The sequence below is a fragment of the Physcomitrium patens genome, chromosome 9 (genome assembly GCF_059467195.1).
Source record: "Physcomitrium patens ecotype Gransden chromosome 9, ASM5946719v1, whole genome shotgun sequence".
NCBI lineage: Eukaryota > Viridiplantae > Streptophyta > Bryopsida > Funariales > Funariaceae > Physcomitrium > Physcomitrium patens.
In genome coordinates, this window is record NC_143418.1 from 11,385,735 (window position 1) to 11,411,276 (window position 25,542).

Genomic DNA, 25,542 nt, shown 5'->3' on the forward strand with positions numbered 1-25,542 from the left:
GACCTTACGGACTTCTTCAGCCATTACCTATACCAGAACAACCATGGTCTTCTGTTTCTATGAATTTCATCACAGATCTTCCAAGCTCAAGATCTTATGATTCTATATTTGTGATAGTAGATCGTTTCACCAAGATGGCACATTTTGTGCTATGTACAAAATCTATCACAGGTGAAGAAACAGCTAAGCTTTTCATTGATAATATCTATCGCTATCATGGATTACCTAAAGATATCATATCGGATAAGGGAACTCAATTTGTGTCAAGATTTTGGAGGACCCTTTTCAAGATTTTAAAAGTGGACATAAAGCTATCTTCGGCTTTCCATCCTCAAACTGATGGACAAACAGAGCGCGTAAATCAAGTCTTCGAGCAATATTTAAGGTGTACTATCAACTACCAATAAGATGATTGGACAACCCTTCTGCCATTGGCAGAGTTTGCTTATAATAATACGGTACATTCTTCCACGCAACAAACACCTTTCTTTGCCAATTATGGCTATCATCCACGACTTGATACTTTTGATTTTTCAAAAGTTGATAATCTTGCAGCAGAAGATATGGCAAATCGGTTGTCAGAGTTACATGCAATAATGAAGACACAATTGAAGGAAGCTCAAGAACGACAAAAGATAAACGCAGATGTATATCGTAAGGAGCAACCACAAATCAACGTGGGTGATAAGGTATGGCTTCTTCGTCGCAATATCAAGACTACTCGACCTTGTGACAAGTTGGACTATCGTAGGCTTGGCCCCTTTTCTGTTTCTGAACAGATCAACCCAGTTGCATATCGGTTACATCTACCGGAGTCAATGAAGATCCATCCTGTATTCCACGTATCTCTTCTTGAACCATATAAGACAGTGGATATACAAGGAAGAAGACAAATGCCACCGCCTCCTATAGAAGTAGATAATAATGAAGAATTTGAGGTGGAAGAGATATTAGACTCAAGGCGGCGCCGAAATAAGCTGAAATATCTTGTTCATTGGCGCGGATATGATATTAGTGAGCGCACATGGGAGCCATCCAGGAATCTAGTAAATGCATCAGCTAAAGTCAAAGTTTTTCATCAACGACATCCATCAAAACCAAGATGAAAATCTCTCTTATAAAAGAGACAAGATTGAGGCAAGATAACATTCAATTTCCTATCCTTGTTTGTAACTTCTTTACATTTGTGACTCTAATTAGATGGAGAGCCAACAACCAGCGGATTTAACTCAAGAACCTTCGTTTGCTGACCTGCCGGATGATTGTCACAACCTTCAAGATGACGCAATCGAGATGAAGATCTTCAAGAACGACATGTTCTTCCTCGAACAGATGGTGAGATACAACGCGTTTGGTATCACGATTTGGGAAGGGACTCCCGATGTTTGGTGATTTTGCTAGAGGTAGGAACAACTCCTGATGGTGTTCCGAATATTCTATTCGAAGGAAGTTATGAAGGCCTCAATAATGATCAAATAACTGGGTGGTCTTCCCGCCCTGGTATGGGACACTACCGATGGTTGAGAGGCCCTATCAATCATCTTCGAAGAGAACAGAGATCAGAGTATGTGGCGAATATAATTCGTCGCATCATAGATTTCCTCAACATATGATGACCGCTCCTCGTGGAACTCGTCTCTAGAAGGGGGGGGTAATGTCACGGCCATAATCATATAAGCTAATAATTACATATAAAAATAGGTAGAAGTAAGTAAAAGTAGATAAAAGTAAGTTAATTGTATAATATTTAATAGAGAAGCTTCCTAAAAACTTCCTAGACGCTGCTTTGACTTCATAGGTGTCTTTAATTGACTTTTTGGATTAGAAACGTGGTCAACAAGTTGGCCATGTGCCACACATGTTGTTAGCTTGAAGATCAAGCTAACTATGTGGCCCACACGTAGGAAAACTTGCCTTGTAAGTCAAGGCATGTGTCCTACAAAGTCAACACATATTGGAGGTCCTATAGAACGTCGCCACGTAGCCCCTAGTTAGATAGTATATATAGAGACAAGAGTGAAGGCTTCTTCACTCTTGTCAACTCCTTTCTTGCTTCTAGTCCAGCTTCAAGAGTCTTTAATTTCTTGTCTTGTGGCAATAGCCATTCCAGTTTCCTTTTAATATACCTACTTGTTTATATTTTGACTTATTATATCGAAATAGCCTTTTGGTGTATATTTTCCCTCATCGAGTCTTTGTCCTTGACATTGTATTAATCAACAGATTGCTAATGATAATTCTTTGATAATATAAGTATTTTTAGGTCCATTAAAAATAGTAAAAATATTTATTGAAGCATCATATGTTATAACATCAATTAAAGTATCTATATCATTTTAAGTTTTTTATTTCTTAGGTTTTTATCCTGATTATTTAATTTTTATAAAGAAAAACTTAACAACCACCAAGTTTTATTAGAGCACAAGCACATTGATATCAAATTTTGACTATGATGTATAAAATAATCTTTGGAATAAGACAACACATATAACAATGAACAATGATTTTATGTAGTCTAAATTAGTATTTCTTCAAGCCTTCATGACATCATTTAGAGGAAGATATTTTTTTTGCACTATTACATCATTGCTAAGACTATTATTTACTTCAATATTTCCTTTAATATTAAAAATCAAATTAATTCAGTTAATCATATGTGATACTTTGAGATAGATACATATTTTATTTCGAAGTAACAAATAAGTGATTTACTATTGTAAGACATTATGAATCTAATTTTCTATAATAACATTCAAATCAATAAAATAAACTATGTCATTTTAGAATAATCAAAAGTAAGATATGTACTTCAAAGATACATCACCAAAATATAAAGATAAATGCTAAAAGAGTAACTATTTACTTGTCTTATTAGAACCACTATGAATTCTATTAATTTAACTTAATTGATAGATTGACAAATACTTTGATTTGATTTATTTTTATATATAAAATAGTATAACTTATATATTTACTAATTATTCTAATTAATCATAAAAAAAATATATACATATATTTAAAATTATAAAATTCTTATAAATTTATAAATATTAATAATAAAATTTTAAGAAGTCTTGGAAGATGCTTTTATTTTAACCATTAAAATTATTAAAAATATGAAAAAGTGACTTTATTTTCAAACTGATATTTTTTAAGTATTGATATACTTAAGAAAATTTATTCAAATTTTAAGGATGATTTTTATAATATATTTTTTATTTTCACAAGATAAAACTTTTTCAATTTCTGGATGCTATTATAGAGAATTAGAGCAAGCCTTATAGGTCTTCCAATATTCTAAAGTTATTTAGATCTTTTTAGTACCATTGTACAGTCAAATATAAAAATATAATAAAAGTTATTGTAAAAAAAATTGTTTGAAAAATAGCTTGTGTAGAAGTAAGTAAATAATTTATATATAGATTGTTGCACCTTGGTTTAAGATAGTAACGTATAACTAAGGCCTTAAGGCCTTTTAAGACACATTTTTACACTACTTATTAGAATTAGTAGAATCCAAATCTATAATCAGCTGAACTTACTCTTAGAATAAATTACCACTCTCTTCTATTTCTTTTTCTTGTATACTTTAAACCATTGTGATTTTCTACTATATAATTAAACTACAAGTCTTTAGTATCAATAACAAAATCCTAATTTAATATATTATTTTTAACTTTAAGGGCAACACTTAATTAATAGTACTTAAGTAATTTAAATCAAAGGGTGGATTTTACTCTCACATATATTCATTCATTAATATATTTTTTTAAATTATAAAATAAATAAATAAACTCTAATTTTTTATTTAAAATATCAAATATATATATATATATATATATATATATATATTTAATATAGTTTAATTTTATTGTTATTCAAATACCTATTAATAAAGCTGATGTCACAATTTTATTCAAGTTTATCTACATTTATGCATAACACCAAGGATAGCTTCTTTTTTTTAATAATATTTTTAAAAATCTCTCAGTTTTAATTTAAAACACGTATTTGCATGTTAAAAAATCCAGTTAAGAAGAAAATTATGTATTTTAAAATATTCAAAATATTTATTTTTAAAAAATCAAGAATTTAATATATATTCAAAACTCAAAAATTGTATCGTTCAAAAAAAAATTAAATCATAATACATTTTAATCCAATTTTTGAAGCATCGATTTAACATTCCCCTAAATTTATTTTTGATTGTTTGATTGACCTTCCACGTCCATTCATCGGAAGTAGGGATTTCAACCGGTGGTAGGGTATCACCGTGCATGAGTGCTCTCCGCCAGATCCACCCGCAATTTTGGCAATAACTAAGCGAAGCCATGGACATGATGGACCACACGATTTGCTTAATTTGTTGCTCATTTATGGCACCGACACAGCTGATGTGCCAAGGCTACCAGGAGCTGCGTGGTTGTGGACTTGATCTCCGCAATGGAGGGGGGGTTGCAAAATCACAAGCACAATCAGGAAAATAACACAGAAAGAAACAAAAAAAGACAAAAAAAGCAAGCGCCGGAGCAGTTGGAGGATTGACTCACCTGAACGTAACAGCGGCAACAGCGGGAGGAGCTGTTTCTGTCGTGTATCAACTGGTGATGATATTGACAATGCTTCGGTAGGTGCATGAGGTGAGTTTACTTTGCGTCGGTGCTGTTGCTCGACTTCGACTGAGGGTATTGTCGCTTGATTGCTTGCGAAATATGGAAGAAAATGAGCAAGACAATAAGTTTTTTACGTTGTATTTTGCAGCTCTTTCAGAATTTCTAGGGGACCCACCTCACTTTTTATTTTTAAAAAAATCACACTGACGTTGCTTTTTGGAATCCACGTAATCGTGACACCAACTGTTTCTCAGGATTGAATTGGAGCTTTTGTAATGAAGAATCGTACATAGTTTGGGTAATGGAGTTGCTGTGTGAATCTAGCAGGTTTGGCCACTACCTACATTTCAGATTTGAGAGCGTCGGAGTGGGAATGCAGGCTCAATGTGAAGGTTATGCATGCTCTCATGCGCTGTTTTCTAGGGTTTACAGGTATTCGCAAGCAGTTCGCCTCCAGGGTCGCTTCTCGAAATCTTCATCGACATTGTTGGTAAGAAATGCACTCAGCTGCCTGATGTGTACACGCCATATAATTGCTTAGTCAAAACCCGGGTAAAAGCCAAACTCAGCTTGTGAATGCATAGTGGCTTGAATTGAGAAGCTGAGACGCTTTTTCAACCCACAGACAAAGATCTGACTCATGCAAATAAATTGCGACTACGTTTCGAATGCTTCATCCATCGGTTATCACAGAAATAAACATTGTCTTGTATCACTGGTTTATCCGTTCTAGAATTCCGTGAAGTTGGAAGGAATCGTACTATACACCGCACTTGAAGGAACTCCAACGGAGCCACCTACTGCCTGAATTCACGGGTAGCGGTCGCAATTCCCCTCAGGTAACAAAGTCGGCATGACCCAAAGCAATTCCGGTACGGCAAAGAGTGCAATCAAAGTCAGCAAGAGCCCTCTGCATTGAACTCTGTGATGGGTAGTTGGGAGTCGAGTTTATGAGTAACGGTGAGAGATTAAATGCGGGCTCTGTATGCACAACATGCGGTGCTTACAGAACAACGAGCAACACAAAGCAGACGACATCTGGGAAGCCTTGCTTTTGGAGAAGAAGCAGGAATCAAAGCACCATCTGCTTTTAGGTTCCTGACCGAATCTTGTAGAGGAAAAACAAATGCCGGGGCATTACGTTCACCTTAGATGAAAGTGAGTGACGCGGTTGTCTGTTTTTCAGTCCACTTGTTCCTCCGAGATGCATCTACGGATACATTTAGGGCATTCATTGCAGCACAGCCCAATCGAAGAAAACAAATCGACTCAAGTTACCGCATGAAGATGGACGTGCTTGCAAACCTCAGGGGTAGGTTTCTTTTAATGTATGTTCAGACTTTATTGCAGCTGAAAACAGCGCACATTCTGAGGGACTCTGTACAGTTTCCTGTTGAGGTAACCACGCACATCTAGGTGCCGTTCATGTAAAAATAGCCAGGAATCAAGCTCGGAGTCACAAAGTTCATCTTATTCATGATGTGAAAAACTGCTGCATGACTGTTGTCAACTTTACCGCAGTGAGACCCCCCCCCCCCAAATCGTTACAGGCATCTACGAAACATGATTGTTTACAAGAGGCTTTCTGCAGGGACGTCAGAAGAAAACGACCGATCTTTTCAATTTGATGTAACTGAAACCTTTCTAAAATCGTAAGCAAGCAATGAGTATTTGCAACAGCCTTCAAAGATATTTGCAGTAAGCTGTGGTGACGTATCCCACTGCTTTAGTTTTCGTCCATTGACTCCCATGACTTTACTCTTCAGTGTTACGAAAGCTCTGCAAATCTGACAGTGGTCTGCGAATCTGTTCTGTAAAAAGCATAGCCTATTGGAAGGGTTATGAGAAGTCCACAACTAATGAATGGCGTCACCAGGGCACTAACTTGCAACTTGCAACAAATGTAGGATACTCAAAGCACAGAGCCCTAGAACGTCTTGGACTTCATTATGAATATGTGTTTTTCTTTGCCTCTGAAAAGGTTCGCCAATGCGTCAGAACATAGGCATGGGCAACACCTACATGAAAACCTACATGAGTGTGTCACACAGTATTCAAATTATCCATGGCAGTGCATATTCCCACTTGCAGATTTTCTCTTCAACAAAACACCAAGCTGTCGGTAACCTGCAATCCTAGGATTTTGAAGGATCAAGATCGAATCGTTGAAAATTTACAGTCAGGATTGAGGCCATAACATCGTTTCCTACAAGTTGTGCACGACTTACCGATTCTCTTTTAGAATGCAAAGAAAAACACGCATTTGTTAAATAAACAAAGGCAGTAAGAAGTTGCACAGAAAAATCAACAGATACAGCAGCATGATGGCACGCGAAAAACATTTACAGTATACATCTCTTTGCTGACGAGGCATTTGCTGGGAACTGAGGGGAAATTCTTTTCTTTATCGAAAGGCATAGTAATACCGCCAACGTTTTTTTCACCAGTGGGAAGGCTCTTAAAGAGGCTACGGTAGGTTTGCCCAATAATTCCGATAGAATTGACGACTAACAGCTGCTTTTCTGATCGAACGATATGCAAACCCTCTCAAAGTCAGCAGTGAGTCAGGATCTGCACTGACTCCCGGACTTTGAATCACGTTTCACAAAACAATTTGTGATTCTCAAGTCAAGGTTCCACTAAAAAGGTGATAAATAAACAGATTTTGTACACATGCCATGCACAGGATCAACGGAACAGCAAGCAACCTTCTGGCATACAGCCTTTTACAGTACAGAAGTAGCTTCCATTAAGGACTTGTATCAGTGCGCTGTCCTGTGACGCAGTTCATCTCCCAGTCAAACCTCACGAACCGGACACTACTGTCACCGGTCGAAACAATGTGTAACATACGACCAAATCCAACGACTACTCAGACGTAATTCCTTCTATAGGAAATTCACCAGCTTCAACAAAAACAAGAAAAAGTCTGGCAAAGGGACAAATCTGTACCCACAAATTCAGAGCCCGGAACATTAAAATACGCAGTTCCTAGTGTTGAAATTGTTCTTAGCAAAACAAGTAATAACCAGAAACGAAAGATAGTACAATGCGAATACGAAAATCGATATGCAATGCGCCAGTGCTTCATATAGAATGGTGGGACGACTTATAATTGTGAAAGATAGAAAACTACACAAGTATGAGGAAACCTGAACCAAAAAAATTGATATCCAAAAGGAGCACTGAAATGTATATATATATATATATATATATATCGGAAACATCCATGTCTGCCGACGAAGTAAGTCTAATACATGATCTACTGCTAGTACCTAATCTAAAAGCCTGCATGCTACGGTGCCATGAAGAGATGGCCATCACTTTGCGGCAAGTTTACCTCGTCTCCTCATATACTTGCTGCCGGATAGACAAGCATGGTAGAAACCAATGAAGCTCAAAGGAAGCACGTAACAAGGTGTGCACCCTGGCTTTGAAGTTTTTTTACAAACGTCTGCTTGGATTTGATTGAAATGGGACACAATTGCCTCATTATCAGAGGATCTAGTCGTCTCGTATCCTCACTTAACTGCTCGCATTCGACGCGCTGTACTCCTTCACACCCCCACGTAAGCTTCTCGCAACAGCGAAGGAACTCAACGAAATAGAAGGTGTTGAATCAAGAGGTCACAAGCGCCGCGAATGAGAAGGTTGGACGAATAAAAAAAGGATCATCACTTCAACACAATCCCCAGAATGAGCATGAACTGAAGCAGTGAAACATACTCTTTGGCTTCTCAGCTGCTGGTTCCGTATCAGAGAAGGGGTCATCTTTCCGCGACTTGGTATAGGTAGGGTCCTTTTTGGGGCTGTTGCCCTTGGTAGCCACCACAACTACTGGAGCTGTTTCCTGGAGAGGCTTGGACTTCGTCTTGGGCGAGTCCTTCCCCGACTTAGGCGACTCCTTGCCCGCCTTCGGAGGACTTTTTACCACCTTCGGGGAGACTTTCCCCGACTTCGAGGATTTCTTCTCTGTAGCCCCGGACTTCTTGTCACTACTAACATTTTTCTTCGGCGTACTAGGAAGCGCCTTCTCAGGATCGTGAAGAGTGCTTAGATAAGCGGTCAGCATTCTCACTATCTGCGCGAAATTAGGTCTCACTTCAGGATCCTCAGCCCAGCACGACTGGAGGATGAACACAAGGTCTTCAGGAATACCCTTAGGAATAACTGGCCTTGTGTTCTTGAAGGCTGCCGCGTAGGCTGCTTGCAAATTAGACATGCCTTCAAACGGCATCCTATTAGCTAGCAGCTCCCACAGCACAATTGCAAAACTGTACACGTCCACTTTGTGATTGTAGTGTTTCTTCTCGCCATGGCGGAGGGTGACAGTGCTGTAAAGCTCTGGCGCCATCCACCTATAAGTCCCCGTCTCCGCGGTCATCATTTCCGCGAGGGTTTCCTCCCTGGCAAGTCCAAAATCCACTAATTTCAGAGTTTTGTGATCTGCCGTCAACAGCAAGTTATCAGGCTTCAGGTCTCGGTGGATGATTCCATTCACATGTAAGCAGTCCATGGCCTGGGCGATGTCGAGAGCGAACTTCACCGAGCACCTCAAATCCAACAAAGTAGGCCGCAATGCAAGCATGTACTTCTTCAGTGATCGCCCTTCCATGAGCTCGGTAACAATAACCATCACAGGCTCCATGCATGCTCCCACAAACTTAACCAAGTTCCTGTGCTCAACTCTTGCCAACATCGCAACCTCCCGCACAAACCCCGCCACCATCTTAGCATGGTCGTCAGGATTTTCAGTCGGCTGTAAAATCTTAACTGCCACTTTCTGATCCAAGTACTTCCCCTCGTACACCTTCCCGTGCGCACCTTCTCCGATTTTAGGCCCAACAAAGAGCAACTTCGGATTGATCAGAAACCGCTCCTCCAAATAAAACTGCTTCCCTGTCCCTGATCTAATATTCATGCTTCTACCACCCACACCCTCTCCTCCCCAACCCCATTCTACCCCAGGATCCACCCTCGCACCCTGAAACACCATTGCCTCCCGCTGCTTCACACGATACCGATCATCCTCTAGCCTCATATTCTCTTCTCAAACCCTACTACCCCTACATCAAGACCTCGTACAAACCATCACCTCCACCTTCTCTCAGCAACATCTCCGCTGCAACATTCCTCCACGCTGCCATACGATCCAGCATCTCCATAACCCCCTCCCCTCCCCCCTCTCTCTCTCTCTCTCTCTCTCTCTCCCCTTCCTCTTCCCTCGCTCTTCCCTCCCTGTCACACTACTCTTTGCAATGCACATACCAACACCAGACGCATTGGAATAACTTCTCACACGTTACTAAGCCCAGAAAGTCATTTCTTTCAATGGCTCTCTACCCCGCCATCAAGGAAGGCGAGAGAGGCCGCGTCAACCAGTCAAACGTCCCGTGTTGAACCCCCCGGGGCCTCATTATCACTCACTCTCTCACTCACTCTCTTGCTCGGGACCTCCTCCTCTACCATTAGCAAAGGGCGGGATGACAGCGCCGGAATGGGGCTGGCTTTACGCGAGGAAGACGAAGTTCCCAATGCGATCCCATCTCCGTTCCCCACCGCGATGCCTACAGTTGTAAGAAGAAGCGGAGATGGTGTCTGTCTCTCTCCCCACAACGTTTTCTAATTCCAACCACCTGAATTTCGTTCGAACCCTAATTTGGCCTTGTCAAGGAAGCTTCACTCTTCACTCTTCACTCTTGCGCCCCATTGACAATCCTCTTCCTCCGCCCCTCACCCCCCCTCTTCCTCAGTTGACATTTTGGAGGACTATTCTTGTCATTTCCTCACCATCTTGTGCAAGCAAAGCTGTGGTTGTTGGGTGGCTGTTTGGTGCTGGTCACTTTAATCCTATTTTAACCACTCCCCCCTCTTGCCCTCTATTTTTATATGTGATTCTTTCCTTGTACAAAATTGCTCACTACAAGGTAATTCTAGCTCCCCCACCCCATCACATATGGTTCTGTTTCTCCTTCTTTCCTTTTTGGGGGTTCCTCTTTCAGTTGCATGGTTTTGAAAATAGACACCCAAACAACGAACATATGCTCAAACAAATCGTGTGCATGTGTGTGTGTATATGGGATAGTAGTAGAAGCATGAAAGAAATGTTGTGGGTCTTATGGTGTTTTGTATGAGCATATGGAACCCCATCATTCACAAATGTCTTCACCATCCCCTATTTTTGTCCAAGGACTGAAGGATGTAAAAGAAAAACACATGGGTCAGTTCACTAGGAAGGTATGGGATCTATGTGCCCAAGGACATGGTACCAACAAGGTGCTTGTACCAATGGTTCCCCATGTTGTGAATACACTTTGCAAAGCCCTTTCCTTGCATGCCCATTCTCTTTGATTTTTTTTTACTGTAAAAAATGGTGTGTTTCAGTTTGATTCTTTGCTAAGAGACACATGATATGATGATAATAATGATAACAATGATAAAATAAAGTGTTGAAGAACACATTCCTTTATTAGGATTGAGTGAGTGAAATCAGGTCAACCCATGCTACTTGGCATGTATCTATGCATGGTGAAACATTTAGGGGAACGGTCTTTCATGTGAACATTGGAACATTTTTGTTCATAGAACCCTCGTCCATGAATTTTATCTTATAGAACTCCATTATTGATTTTGATCTTGAATGTGTGATAAGGACATTCTTGCTAAAAACATACACTTGATTTATGTTGTAGAGCACAAATGATTCACAAAGTCTGTCATGTATGCAATGGATTGTATAAAGATCTGTGCATGTGACCTTTTGTGTAAGTCACCAGTGCATAACCAACATAAAATAGTATATTTAAGCTTGTCAAGTGTTGATAGTTTTCTGTTGTTTGCTTGATTGAAAATCATTTTGTCACAATTCCAAATAAATCAATAAGCACCATTTTTTATTTTTTATTTTTTTTTGCAATAGATATGCATGTAATTGCAACAATATCATTAGCACTAAAGAAGGGTCAACTAAATCCAACTCTTCTAAAGGATTGTTACATCATTTTAAAAATTGGTGCATTGTAATTGCACCAGATTATTTTTCATAACTATGTAAAGTGAGAATGCTCAAAAAATATTGATTGCAATTAGAATATATTTTCTCTTTTTCTTGGTAAATGTATCATGAGCTCTTTCTGTATATATATTTAAACATCAGATTTGAGATTCCTTGTTTTTTTCATTTTAAATGAACGATGTTTGAAATTTCCATAAAATCAATGGTATCAATAATAAACAAACTAGCTTTTAATCCAACCCATAGCATCCCACAAACAGTTTCAAAACAATATACACACTATGATGCACTGGAAAACCTCATCAAATCACAATACACAATATTTACTGTGCATGATAAAATAAAATAAAAAAATGTGGAAATGAAGAGAGAGAGAGAGAGAGAGAGAGATCCTAGAGGTACAAAAGTTAACTTTCAAATGTCCCAGGAATTCACTAAAGAGGAAAAATATATAAAAATAATTTGTGCCCTACCTAAAACCTGGTGGAAGCATCTATTGTTTGTGGCACATGCACAAATGAGTAGTCTCTCATTCAATCCCATGTTAGGTAACCCACTTTTACATGCACACAGGATTTGGTAGCCCCTCTTGTGCTATATATCGTACCAAACATATATCATCCATCCACCTGGATGACACCATTATCATCTACTTGAGTACATCCATCCTATGTGGTGTGCCCAAACTGCTTGATGAGCTTGGAGCACATGCATGATGGCCATGCTGGCACAAACTAAAAATCACAATCTACCTGTACTCAGCACTTTTTCCTTCTTCGGAAACATCCCATCTTGTGACTCTCATTGAATGATGCAACTAAACTTCCATCTTCTCCTGTTCTCCTGAACACAAGAACACAGTATATTACAAAAGGAAAAAAAAAAAAAAAAAAAAACGAAAAAAAAAGACAAAAAAAAAAGTGTGAAAGTAATATCTGACCATAAAACACACATACGATGTGAGGGATGAAAGTAAAAAGTTGCAGACCTTTTGAAGTGGATGTCTGTGCTGGTGGTCCTGATTTGTGGTTACTCTTTAAAATGAATAAAATGAGCTCAATAATATTAATAATAATAACAATAATAAAAATAAGAGATTGTCCTGATTTTGCTCTTGTCACTTGGTTGTTGAGGTGGCTGCAGGAGACAAGGACCAGTTTTTTATTTTTTATTTTTTATTTTTTAAGGATCCGACCTGGCAGCAACAAAAATCATGCATTGAACTAATTCCATATTCAGAGAGACTGAATTAGTGGCCAACTTGCAAAAGAGCTCCTCTAACCCACCTCACGATGAGAAGTGGGCTTGAAGATAGAGTGAAATAATAAAAAATATTTGTAATAATAAAAATATTTAATTATAGACAAAGGTTTGTTCCCTGGCAGGATTCTATATTCTTGTGCCATTATATCCACGGAGAGGATCCATTATATTTTATATTATTTTGTGGGGGGGGGGTGGGGTAAAGATGTGAGGCCTTGAGAGACAGAAACAGCCAGAATTGAGCCACGTCTTTGCAATCCCTACCGTTGGATCTGGTAATGCTGCCCAGGCTGTCAAAATGGAGCCCCAAAGGTGTAGGTGAGTGAGGGATGCATACCTCGTATATTCATCCAATTAGGGTTGTATTTTATCATTCGTTTGTAACCTCATCCATAAGGGAGGGACTTATTTAATGGGCAGAGTCTCATGGGAATGAATGTATGTGGTCTGCCACATCATCAATGATGCCCCATTGGAGCCCAAAGTATTGGCAAACATCAACAAAATAAAATCCATCAAAGGGTGGTCTCCTTTCACACTTGTTCCTTTTGGGTTCTTCTCCTTCTTCATTATTATTACTATTATTATTTATTTGGATATATTGGTAGTGAGGTTTTTATTAGTTATTTGCTGCATGATGATGATGATGATGATGAGGGTTTAGTGTGATACAGTTGTCTCTTCAATGAAGCGACAATCAAAATGATGCACTTCTTCAATCGTGTCCTTGTGAAACAGTCCTGCCATTCCTAAATAGCATTTGGTGCACGCTTTGTAATATATTATTATAATAATAAGTTTTTTCTTGTGTGTGTGTGTGTGTGTTTTTTTAAATTGGGCAATCAGTGTATATCATTCTCTTGCTTATCGCTCCATCATTTGTGTACAAGAGCATTGTTACATCAGAACCACATGGTAATAACAAACACAAAACAAAACAAAACAAAAACTGAATTCAATAAAATTTGAAGCCCAAGTATTGTGCCCACTTGAGCCTTCAATTTTTAGCATTTGTGCATGTATTGTGGGTTGAAAAGAGGGTTCTTACAGTAAACTGAATAAAAAAAAAAAAAAAAAAAAAATCACTGTAGAAAAATATATAATTCACCATGTTTCTTCCATTCATCATCTTTACAATTCCCATTCTCTCCACCCAAAGAAAGAAAAGAAAAGAAAAAACAGACAATGAAAGTTCATCATGGCAACTATCAACTACCATGTTCCTATAAATCACACATTTTATAAACTATGCTGTGTTGAAAAGTAATAATAAATGGAGCATCACTCTTTCGTTCTTAAAAACAAAAAATTAAAAAAAAATAAATAAATTAAGAAATGGTGAAAGTTGAGGAGTACTTTTGGGGAAACACCATCAATATGGATGCCTATCTTTGATTGTGCCCCATTCTCATGTTCAAGCAAGTTGTGTGGGGCAGGTGGTGACCACGACTGATCTGCCCCGTCCATTTACAGAGCCCCTATGGACGGAGCAGGATCTCCCCCCCCCCCATGCCTGCTCTTCCATTCATCCACACTGTACATCATCATGCTTTTTCTCATTCATCCACACTGGGGAAGGTGTGTGTGCTTTGCCATGATCAGTTTTATTGTTGGTTCCATGAGTTGGTAGTAGTAATAGTAGTGGCAGTAGTCATGTTTTGTTGTTCTTAGTATTATTATTACTATTACCATTATAATTGTTATTCATTGGTATCATTGCTTCATCATAGGAATAAAGGATAAAAGGTAGAGCCTCGTCAAGTGTATGAATGGTGCCATCATTTGAGCAATTCACCTATGAAAGGGTGTTTTCTTTATTCCCTTTTTGGAGGCATGAAGGATTTGCAACTCAACGACTGCCGAGTTGAACCCCAAGTGCATTGAAATGAAAAAAAAAAAAAACCAAAACAAAAGGGGAATGTCTTCACCCCCAAAGGTCTTTGAATGCACTTCCAACCCAAAAGCTTGTCTCTAGGTCCTGAATTTTCCTTAAACAAACCCTAAAAGGATGGTAGATTACATTTTATGTCTGTTGGTTCAAAACCCACTTCTGAAATGTCAAATTATGTCAAATGGATTGGCCTAGAATATCATCTATTTTTTTTATCAGATTGTATACTGGAAATATGTCTCCTATAGTGTCTATTTTTATCATATGGCCTAATGAAGATTGTCCTGGTGTAATGCCTATTTTAGTTCAGTTAAGAGGAAGAAAATGAACCCTACCCTATTTCCATGTGCTAATATTTGTTTTCTAAATACGTGGTGTATCTCTAATCTCATTCTTGATGATATTACTTTCTTTTACTTATCATGTGTGTTAAACCTCCATCTATATTTAGAAATACTACTTTAACTTGTCTGTAAGTTAATTTTTTTTATTGAAATATATATTTTAAAGTATAGTGTTTTATTTTCAAATTACAAAACCAAGTAGATTTTTTTTTTTTTTTTTTTTTTTTTTGTGCTTGCTATGGCTTGAGAAAACATGTGTGTGTGGGTTCTTTTGTTTTATACTCCATGAAAGATTGATAATTTAAGAGAACTCATATCTTCATCTATTCCACGCAATGATTATACAGTTAGATTATAATAAAATAATATTAAAATTTGAGTTTTTGTGTAGGGGTAACCACCAAATCTTCAGAAAAATGAGTGAAATGATTGCCCATGTCCAAATCCAGTTCGTATTTAAGGCAAAATTTAATCAATTAGAAAAAATAAAATAAAATGCCTGTTTAAAAATTAAAAACGAAATAATTACAAAAAATATGTTTTTTGTTAAAATAGAATTTAAATTTGGTAAGCTACAAAAAAAAAGTTTTGATATCAATAGGGAATTCTTCAATACAATCTATATTTGTGTACTAATTTCAAAGTTAGAAGCTTATAGTATGTGTTAATAATATTGTGTTATGCAAACTAGGGATTTTTTTCTAAAGCAACTTTTTAGAAGTACTTGATAACCACATTATTGAAGGAAATTTTAAAGAGATTGTCTAATTAGACTTAATTCTTAGACTTCTTACTGGATATTAATAAGAAGTTATTAAGTTATTTCAAGAAAACCTATTATGATGCAAGCTTGTAAGAATACAACTTGTTCAAATATCAAATTTCATAAGAAGAAAATAAAACTTATATCTCAATTAAATTGCATATATATATATATATATATATATATATATATAGTGAAATTATTAAATGAATATATATATACTTTTATTATAATTAAGAAAGATATAGGACTTCAAAATCAATATTAATGTCTAATATTGGTATGTGAAAATTACATGTAAATTAAGTAGGTGCTAATTATGATAATCTGCAAAGTTGGTCCAAGCTTATGGTCATATATAAATACATATAAACTCTAGAATTTTCCTGAATTGACTTCCATTTTATCTTGGTAGCTGATATGAAAAAAATTAAATTATTTTAATAAAAATCTTTGAACATTCAAAAATATTTAAAAATATTTAATTAGAATCAAATTATAGATTATAAATAAATCACACACACAGACACACACACACACACACACACACACATATATATATATATATATATATAAATTCATATTAAATGATGTCATATTCTATTTTAAAATAGTTATTACAATTTTATTTAATCTTATTGTAGATCATTGTGATTGCAATGCAATTATTTCAAATATTAATGTTTCTAATTTTGATGATTATAAATAAAAATTAATATTACATATGTATGTATATATGTGTGTGAATAAACATGACTAATAGTATAATAAAAATAGTATTGTTTTTATGAAATTTAAGAAGTTTTTAGGTACTTCAAGATTTGAAGCAGTTTATTAATAAGTCAAATATAACATCTATAAAAAATGAATATGTAATTAAGAAAAAATATAAATAAAATTATCATTTATTGTATCAATTAGAGATTATGGATGAAAGACGGAAATTAGAAAATAAACTAAGAAAACATATTACGATTTTATGAATTGCAAGACCTTGAGTTTGAAGCTTTTTAATCATCATTTAATGAAGAAAATATTTAAAACTACACTAAAATATTAAAAGAATTCATAAAATACTTTTAATACTGGAGGTTTGACAATAGAATTAAAAAGGTTTTGTAACAAAATTTGTTGTTTCTAGAAATTTTTGCTAAATTTATAAATTTTATATTGAAATGGATTTCTCTCTTCTTGAATTAGATAACAAAGCATTGGATTTCTAGTGGCTTGAGTTTCACTTGCAATTCTAAACCATGGCAATAAAACTATGTGAGAGACAATGTTGGAAGCTCAATAGGAAAAGAATAAACAACTTTGCAAATAAATTTGTGTTTTCACTTGTAGTAGGATTTTACTTTTCAAAATCAAGAATTGAAGATTATTTGCAATACACTAATTCAAACTTTAACATTCAATTTATGTGAAAAAGAAATTTAGAAGATAAAAATTACAAATATAATCAAATTAATTAACATATGATCCAAAATGACCTTAAATTACCAAAGGAAGATAAGTTGCATCCAAGATTACAAAACAACACTGAAAAAGTTAGCACATCAAATCCCAACCACAAAATTTACCATGAACTTGCATTGAATTCATTAAAGAAACAAACAAATGAGCAAAAACAACCAAGGAACCCATTGTTGTTATCCACTGTGTGGGGTTGCCCAGAATGTTGGCCCCTATCAAACATGGGATAGTTACCTTGTAATGAAGTAGTGATATCAATGAAGGAACATGCACTTGTAGCAGGTAAAGCTGTCAAGAGGGAGAACATCTTATGATATGTATTTGTGTGGATTCACAATACCACGTCGTAAGAGCTTCAGTTCGAGTGGAGTACTTAATGCAGTTGGGTTGTGATTCACTCCTCAATTAGTAGTAGACGGAGATTAGCCATCAGGTGCACCGAAGCTCATCTTACGGTCTAAATAGTGAGCAGTCATTTTCAGCAATTGGTAGTGTTTTTGCAGGTGTAAATCTGTTGCTGTTAGCCGTAGAGAAGTTATCTAAATGGTGCCTACAGCTACAGCTTGGTGGAAGCTTCCTTTCAGGTTGCACACGCTTTCCTGAAATCCGTTTCGCCAAACAACATTTACTGCTGAGTTGGGGAACAAGTTATACCTCATTGTTGCCTTTATTTCTAAATTGACAAGCTTGAAATATACGCGTTGGGCAGCAATTGAGCATCAGTATTTCATCTGCACATGATTTGACTTTAGTCTAGTCCCCAAGCTTCTAAAGCCGTGCAGAAACTCGCAGAACCTAGTTTTATGACTGGTGGGGATTTTGTAGACTTTGACAGTTCTTCGTGATCTTCTGCGACTGGAACCCTGACTTTCCAAGCTACAGGATGAAGGGTGTAGGAGGAATATGGGCAAGAGGCAGAAGAAGAAGAAACATGAGTGAATCTTTAGGAAGCGGCTGCATTGCCTACCTCGATTCTGACGTCTATACCACTGCCATCGTGACGAACTAGTGCAAATGATTCCGCCTGTGAGTTTCATCTTCTAAACTTTGAGGACACGAGTTACGGTGCTCATTTCGAGAATGATGGTAATATGGATGAAATTGCGTTCTCCGTTCGCTGTAAAACCTCAGATAGAGTGTCATGAAAGCAACTTGGGTAAATTAGATAGAATAGTGAAGGCACCAGCACCGGAGAAACCTCTGTGATTATGTCTCGCTTGCTGTTAGACTGATGTGGCGCTTGAAACATTCTGAAGCTAAGGGCGAAGGTCAGAACAATAGAGGCTTGACTGATGTCTCTCATTTAGAAACACACGCGAGTCAGTGGAAGCACTCCGTGGTCATTCAACGGAGAATATTTTTAGATTGCCATTGCATCGAGTGTAAATTGCAGCTCAAATACCTAAGTTTTCAGAGACAGAAAACTTTGTTGTCAGGGACGAGAATGGAGCAAGTCAACGTGATTTGTTACAAAAATGCAGCAGCATTATCGCATGAAAACTGGACTCGTCATTCAATTGCCTCAAAGGAGAAAGATATTTCAGTGAAGTGAGATCATGTTCCAGGTCATCCAGTAATCACACGATAGAAGTCGAACAACATAACGACGCTCAAAAAGAAGAACAGCATGCTCGTGGAGGTCATGAAGTTTAAGCAAAGAAAGTGAGGGTGCAAGATGTTGGAGCAACTTAGAACATCAGCAACTATGCTTGAAAACAACACGACAACGCAACAAGGACTTGTTTCCGGGACGAATGCGTCTTTTCACGACTCTACATCAACTGTCGTCGAGGCCATGATTGACCCAGTGCATAGCATTACATGTCATCTATGCGGTAGGCCTGCAGCGAGCAATCAAACATGAGACAAATGAGGATCTCTCGGAGACGAAAACACAAATCAGTAGGGTAAAAACCAACAAAGAGCGGGTGTGCACATTCAGAAGTGGATGAAGTGCAGTGTAGGACTTTCTCTACGATGTCTAGATCCGGTAGGGGTTGTTGCTAGTTGGGTTAAAGGCGAGCCAGGGGCAGCAATATAAGACTAGGAACGCAGGGATCTAGATTACAAAGCAGGGATCTGTCTAGAAGTGTCTGGATTTGGTTAAACACTCTAGAAACACAGTGATTTTGGTCTCTCCGAAAGCCGAAGGACAAGAATAGCATATCCATCCAGCTTATTACTATTGACGTCAAGCTCTGAAAACAGTGCCTGCAATTGGAAGCAGGGGATTCTCACCTTGTCGTGTGTATATGTTGTAGTCTGATGGACATGTCTGTTTGGATCAGAGTCGTTGCAAGGGTTATACAAAGCTCGGTGTGCTTAGTATTGGAAAGTTGTGTGGTTATCTAACTCTTTGAAGGATAATGGAAGCCCACATTCTAGTCAGCAGAGATTGCAAGACCTGGTATTAGTGAGATTCTTGACAGTTTAGAATGCCAAAGCCTTGTGTTTAGTTGGCGATGTCAATTTGAAACAACTACGAATGGTATGGATTTTTCAATCGTTTAGATGGTGTGTCTTGTCATAATTGTTTTTGAATATGTTTAGTAAAAATGTATTTGTGTATTATTGTAGTCAATTTTTTTTGTTTGAGGATGCATGTTTTTAACACTGAATTTTAAAGTTGTATGTTTTGCATTAGGGTTTAGAATCTAGAATATGATTAGAATTTAATTTTAGGTTTGGGATTTAGAATTTCAGAATTGACAAGAATTAGAATTTACAACTTAGGATTTGATTAGGATTCCACTAAGATTTTTTATTCTTTATCTTACATTTAAAATTATCTATCTATCTATCTATCTATCTATCTATATATAAACAAAACATACCAATATTTTGCATATTTGTTATAAATTACAGTTAGTAGAAGAATTTATTTGAAATGCATTACCAATACATAAGACATCTAAGCTTTTTCAATAAACAAATGGACAAAAAAACTCTATGGTAAAAACTTGTACTTATGTAGTATTTATATTTATTTAATTTTAAAAAATATTGAAACTTTGATAAATGTTTGATACAAATTATTTAAATATTTTTAGCAATGCTATAATTTTTAGAATTTTTTAATTTAAAAACATTAATAATATAAAATATTTCTAATTTTCATTTTATTTTTTTCAAAATCCACGTCAACCAATCAATAGATATTTAAATCCTTATAAACTTTTGTAATTTATATATATAGAATAAAAAAATATCGTAAATACTTTGAAATCTAAAAAAATAATTTATAAGATGAAAAATATTTCATTTACTAAATAATCACACCAATTATTTAATAATATCTAATACATAAAAATATAACCTTATATATATGAATTGGATATAATTTTATTAAAATATAAAAAATACCATTGCAAAAATTTAAAACTACTTATTCAATAAATAATTTCTATGAAGTAGTTATATTAATATGTCTCATAATGATAAATTTGGTGAAGAAAACAATAGTAAAAAATTGCATGTAAAAAATATCAAATTAATATTTTTAATATTAAATTGGTATTAAATGTAGTAAAAATATGTACAAAACTTATTTTGTAATCAACCTATTTATAGTCAATTTAGAATGTTAGATATTAATATTAAAATAAATAAATTAAATTAATAAAAGTATCAACCAAAAAACCAAATTTATTTCTTTATTGCTATTTGTTTTTAAGAACTATAGTGAAAATAGAAAATAATATAAAGAATTCAATTCTAACACTTAATAGAAGAAATATTGTACTAAATATCAAAAGAAAAAGATTCAATAAAATCATCATATATATTTGTGATTAATAATTTAAATTTAGAAAAAAATTATATAAATTTTCTAATTTATTTATATTTAAAAAATATATATTCTAGTTTATATTGATTATAAATCTATATCTCTTCTTTACTATCTTTCTTCTCAACAATTCATAAGTGTATTATTTATTTCAAAGTATGTCTAAATTTATATACTTGACAAGCAATGGTTAGAGTAGAAATAAATTATATTTGGAAATTTTTATTAGTAACAATCTTTTAAACTATTTTGATAGCAATTGCATCAAGTTATAATTTAATCAAAAGATTTGATAAAACTAATAATTTTAAACTTAATATTTAAAATAACTAGTGTCACATACATAAACCTTGATTTTTTTTATGCTTTTTTCACTAAAATAAAATGTACATCTTAAAGTTCAATTATATTTAATTTCACCATAAAAAGACATAGAAGATGCATTTTATTGATCAATTTGATAAAATTTCTTGTAAATTTATACAAGCAAATGCTTAAATATCACAAATGAACAATTGTTACAAAAAGTATTTTTTTTATAGTTTTTCAAATAAATATAAAATAATATCCAAATTTATTATAAAGTTTCACTTTATTAAAAAAAAATTAAAAATCATGAAATGATTCTGTAAACTACAAATTCATTGAAAAAAACTTATAACAAGAAGAGTTAAATTGAGGCTAAAAATACAAAATAATTTTCTAACAAATTATAACTTTTTATCATTAAAGTTTCCATTACCTTTGTGGTTAGATAATATTATTATTTTGTGGATGTTTTAAAAAATTAATGGTAATGGATTTTTTTACAAAGTGGCTGTTATCAAGCTATCCAATAAAAATATAATGAAAAATATAAATATAAATATATGTAATAATTATGATATTTATGATATTTTAAAAAATATTTAATTTCACCATAAAAGGACATAAAAGATGCATGTAACATAAACATATGTAATATTTATGATATTTTTATTTTAAGAGTAAATTATAAAATATTTAAAATTTTAACACTATTTTTATTTGTAACACATAATACCAAATGATCTCAAATTGATAATAAATTTAGCTACAAATAAAATCAACAAAAAATTAAAAGAAAAAAATGTCATTCTACAAAGAAAGACTATCATAATATCTATATTATTCAAATAAGTAGAATTAAATAAAGATAAGAAATAATAATTTGATGTGTAATAGTTTTTAATAAGATATTGTAGAAATTCATATTTATGAGTTTTATTATATGCATCATGTTGTCATAGAAGTTTTTTGGATAAAAAATGCTGATGTCGAAATATCTTAAAACTTAATCACTTTTCTTCTAAGCCTCATCATTCTTACAAAACTTTTACATGACAAGTTTGGTAGCTAAATTGTACAAATGCAAAATCAAGGCCATTCTTAGTCTTGTCAAACACCTCTCATATATACAAATTTTACTTTAAGGTTTGATATTTAGGATTTTAGGACTGTATTTTTTATTTTTTATTGCAATATATATATATATATATATATATATATGTATGTGTGTGTGTGTGTGTGTGTGCATGTGTAATTTTTTAATTTCTCTTTATCATTCTTGCTTCTATATCTTTTATTTTCTTTTATCAAGTTTGTGAAAATTCATGTCACTATAGAAAAAGAAAAAACCAAAAAAACATAATGAAGACTGTTTTATAAAAGAATCTAATCAAACCTAAAGAAGCAAAGGAAACAATAAAAATCAGAGATTATTAGGGAGAGTAAGCAGAATATAATATAATTGTCATAAACAGAAATCAAAAGAACAAATCAAAACAAACGACAGTGAGGAGACAAAATGGTAAAGGACAATCAAAAGAAATAGCTATCAGAATCAAATTACAAACAATATGAAATAAAGCATTGCAAAAAAAGAACAACATAACAACAAAACAATTGCAAGGTCACAAAGATGACCACAAAATGATCACAAGATCACAAAAAAAAAAAAAAACAAAACAAAACAAAAAAACAAAAACAAAAACAAAAAGCTCAAGAGTCAACCACAGGTATTAAGCCAAAGACGACCTTGTTGTATATCATCTCAAGGCCAAAATTTGTGCATATAATATTAGAAGTTAGAAAATATTAATAACGTCTTATTTGCTTGTCAACACTTCAATACTGTATGCAACAGCTAAAAAATCGTAGATGTTTCATAGATTCACAAATGGGAGGGAGAGGTGCAACCACATATACACCATTTTTATTTTACTTCATTTCATTTTATTCTCTGCTTGGTATTTCCTTGTTTTGAAATTTGTTAAGACCCTGTATACCCACAACAGGGTGTGGTCCATTGTGGATATACCCAGTTATATTCTGTTTGGGGCTTAGGGAGTGCATTTTTGAGACTGCATAGAAATGCTCATCTCCAATTTCTGAATGTCAAGCGCATGAACACAAAATTGTAGGGATCCCCTCATGGTAAGTTGATGGAATAAGACAATAGACGAATAACACAAAATTGTTCATGAGGTGTTTTGACACTGTTCATTGTTGCAGCTGGCACATCAATCACAACACTTAAGGGCATCACCACCTGTGGGTGCCAATGGGGATGGTTGAGGGGTAGATGCTATGGACTCACAGTGCCTTAGCCAAGGCAGGCATGGAGCAGTCCCCAGCCACAAGGCGAGGTAGCCAGCAAAAGCTATGCCTCGCGTCACCCGACTGCCCCTTGGTGGCACCCTTGGGATCCCACTCCAAATCCAGCCACAGCAAGAGGAAGGAGTTTCTATAGCAAGCTGTTGAAGAAGCTCCCTATTTTGCCAAGGCTGGCCTTGCTGGGGCCATTGAATGGGCCATAGTGGAACTTGTTTTAAGGTTGGGACAGTTGACACTGTCATTGATAACAATAGTGGCGATGTCCTGAGCTAAGTTGCGTAATGTGTCTATTGCAACAATAGCTCTAGTGCTTAGATATCCATTTGTTGTTTGAAAATAAATAAATAAATAAATAAATAACTTTATTGGACATAAAATCAAGAAGAAATCTCCATCACAGATTGATTGGAACCTTTGCTGATTGATGTTTAAAACATGCATTAAATGTCTTTCTTGTTTAGGTATGTTTTTCTTGACTCACTACTCAAGCTACATAAGGGCTTTTAGCTGGCACCTTGGTTTTGTCTTCATAATCAAAAGGCTGTAAAATTATTAGCCAGTTTCAGTACTAGAACTGAATTAATGCTTGTTCTTGACAACTTGTCTTCTTTGCAGGTTGTCATTTGCAACCAGGATCACAATGAAGAGTAGAAACCTTTGCTTATGATGAAAGAGAAATTAAAAATTAAAAAAACTCTGATAAAATGCATGAATATGGCTGAAGTACTTTATGCAGTCTACTAACACCCTACATGATGTTTTTGAGTTTGTGTCTCATTTTAGGGTTAGGGTTTTACATTTCAACATATTCAACTGTGTATTAGGGAGCTTGGAAGACTTCAACATAAAGTTTTAACATGGTTTGTTTTAAGTGTATGTGTCAGCATTCCCTTTAAGTTTTGCCACAAGATTTCATCACCTCCCTATATTGGGGTTGCATTATGACTCAATTTCAAGCTCTAACCAAGACGTTCTCAATTCAAAGAGAGATACAAATCTCTTAATCTCATATTCACATGTTCATGAAAGAGTCCTGTCCTCTCATTGTCTTTTCCTTGCATGATAACTTGTTGTTGCTGTCAAGGGAAGCTATCAATGAGTTGAAGCCCTGTTAAGCATTTGCTGAGAGGAAAATATACTTCAGAGGTATGGATGGGTGGACACTTCAGCCAATAGTGAAATGAAAGTTTTTGCAGGAACTTCTACCACCAAAGAAATCAATTGAAGCTCAGAAACACCACAAGGAGCACATCCTTGTCATCTTCAATGGGGCACAGACCTCAAGGCAGTCCTTGTATTGTTGATATTAAGATCCCAGGCATTCTGGTTGTGGAACCACTCTGTCAGTCATCACAACTTTCATGCTTAATGATTCAGTTTCAACACATTCTAAACTTGTAGTGCTGAACAAGTTGCTGTTCAACAACTCCTTTCATGTTGAAGCACACAATTGTGTGTTGTAGACTGTGAATCATATGAAGTAAAAGAGGGGTTTGGCATTATTAAAAACTCTGTCCTACAAACAACAGAGAAGAATGTATTTGGCATGTGGACTTGTAGCTTTGAAGATTTGGTGCAACATGCCCTTTCTTTACTTCCCTGATTGCAGCAAGCTTAAGAATAATTACTCATCAGTGATCTTCATAATCTTGTTTATACTAGCAAATATGTTTGATGCAGATTGTATTGAGCAGGGTAACCTTGTTCTGATGTGTGTGATTCATTGCAGGAAATGTCCACTCTATTTTGGTTGATGAGA

General features: G+C 35.1%; 1 protein-coding gene and 2 long non-coding RNA genes across 4 annotated transcripts; 2 read left to right on the plus strand and 1 right to left on the minus strand.

Moving 5' to 3' along the window:
* Positions 1 to 7,699: 7,699 nt before the first annotated feature.
* On the minus strand, positions 7,700 to 10,199 carry LOC112287122 (serine/threonine-protein kinase STY13). Its single transcript, XM_024529840.3, has one exon. The coding sequence runs from the start codon at positions 9,652 to 9,654 to the stop codon at positions 8,293 to 8,295; it is 1,362 nt and encodes a 453-aa protein (XP_024385608.1). The 5' UTR covers positions 9,655 to 10,199; the 3' UTR covers positions 7,700 to 8,292.
* Positions 10,200 to 18,187: 7,988 nt separating this feature from the next.
* LOC149988372 (uncharacterized) lies at positions 18,188 to 19,750 on the plus strand. The gene is made up of 2 exons (XR_016504764.1): positions 18,188 to 18,388; positions 18,799 to 19,750. It is a non-coding gene; the product is annotated as an uncharacterized LOC149988372 (long non-coding RNA).
* A 2,500-nt stretch (positions 19,751 to 22,250) lies between these two features.
* Positions 22,251 to 25,449, plus strand: LOC141045800 (uncharacterized). Of its 2 annotated transcripts, XR_012218234.2 has the most exons (4): positions 22,251 to 22,601; positions 22,931 to 23,185; positions 23,682 to 24,002; positions 24,399 to 25,449. It is a non-coding gene; the product is annotated as an uncharacterized LOC141045800 (long non-coding RNA). The 2 variants fall into 2 exon arrangements; XR_012218233.2 differs by lacking the exon at positions 22,251 to 22,601 and having other exon boundaries at positions 22,619 to 23,185.
* The last annotated feature ends 93 nt before the right edge of the window (positions 25,450 to 25,542 follow it).

Coding starts and splice junctions, on each gene's coding strand:
- LOC112287122 (XM_024529840.3), bottom strand. CDS start 9,654: ATGAGGCTAGAGGATGATCGGTATCGTGTGAAGCAGCGGGAGGCAATG.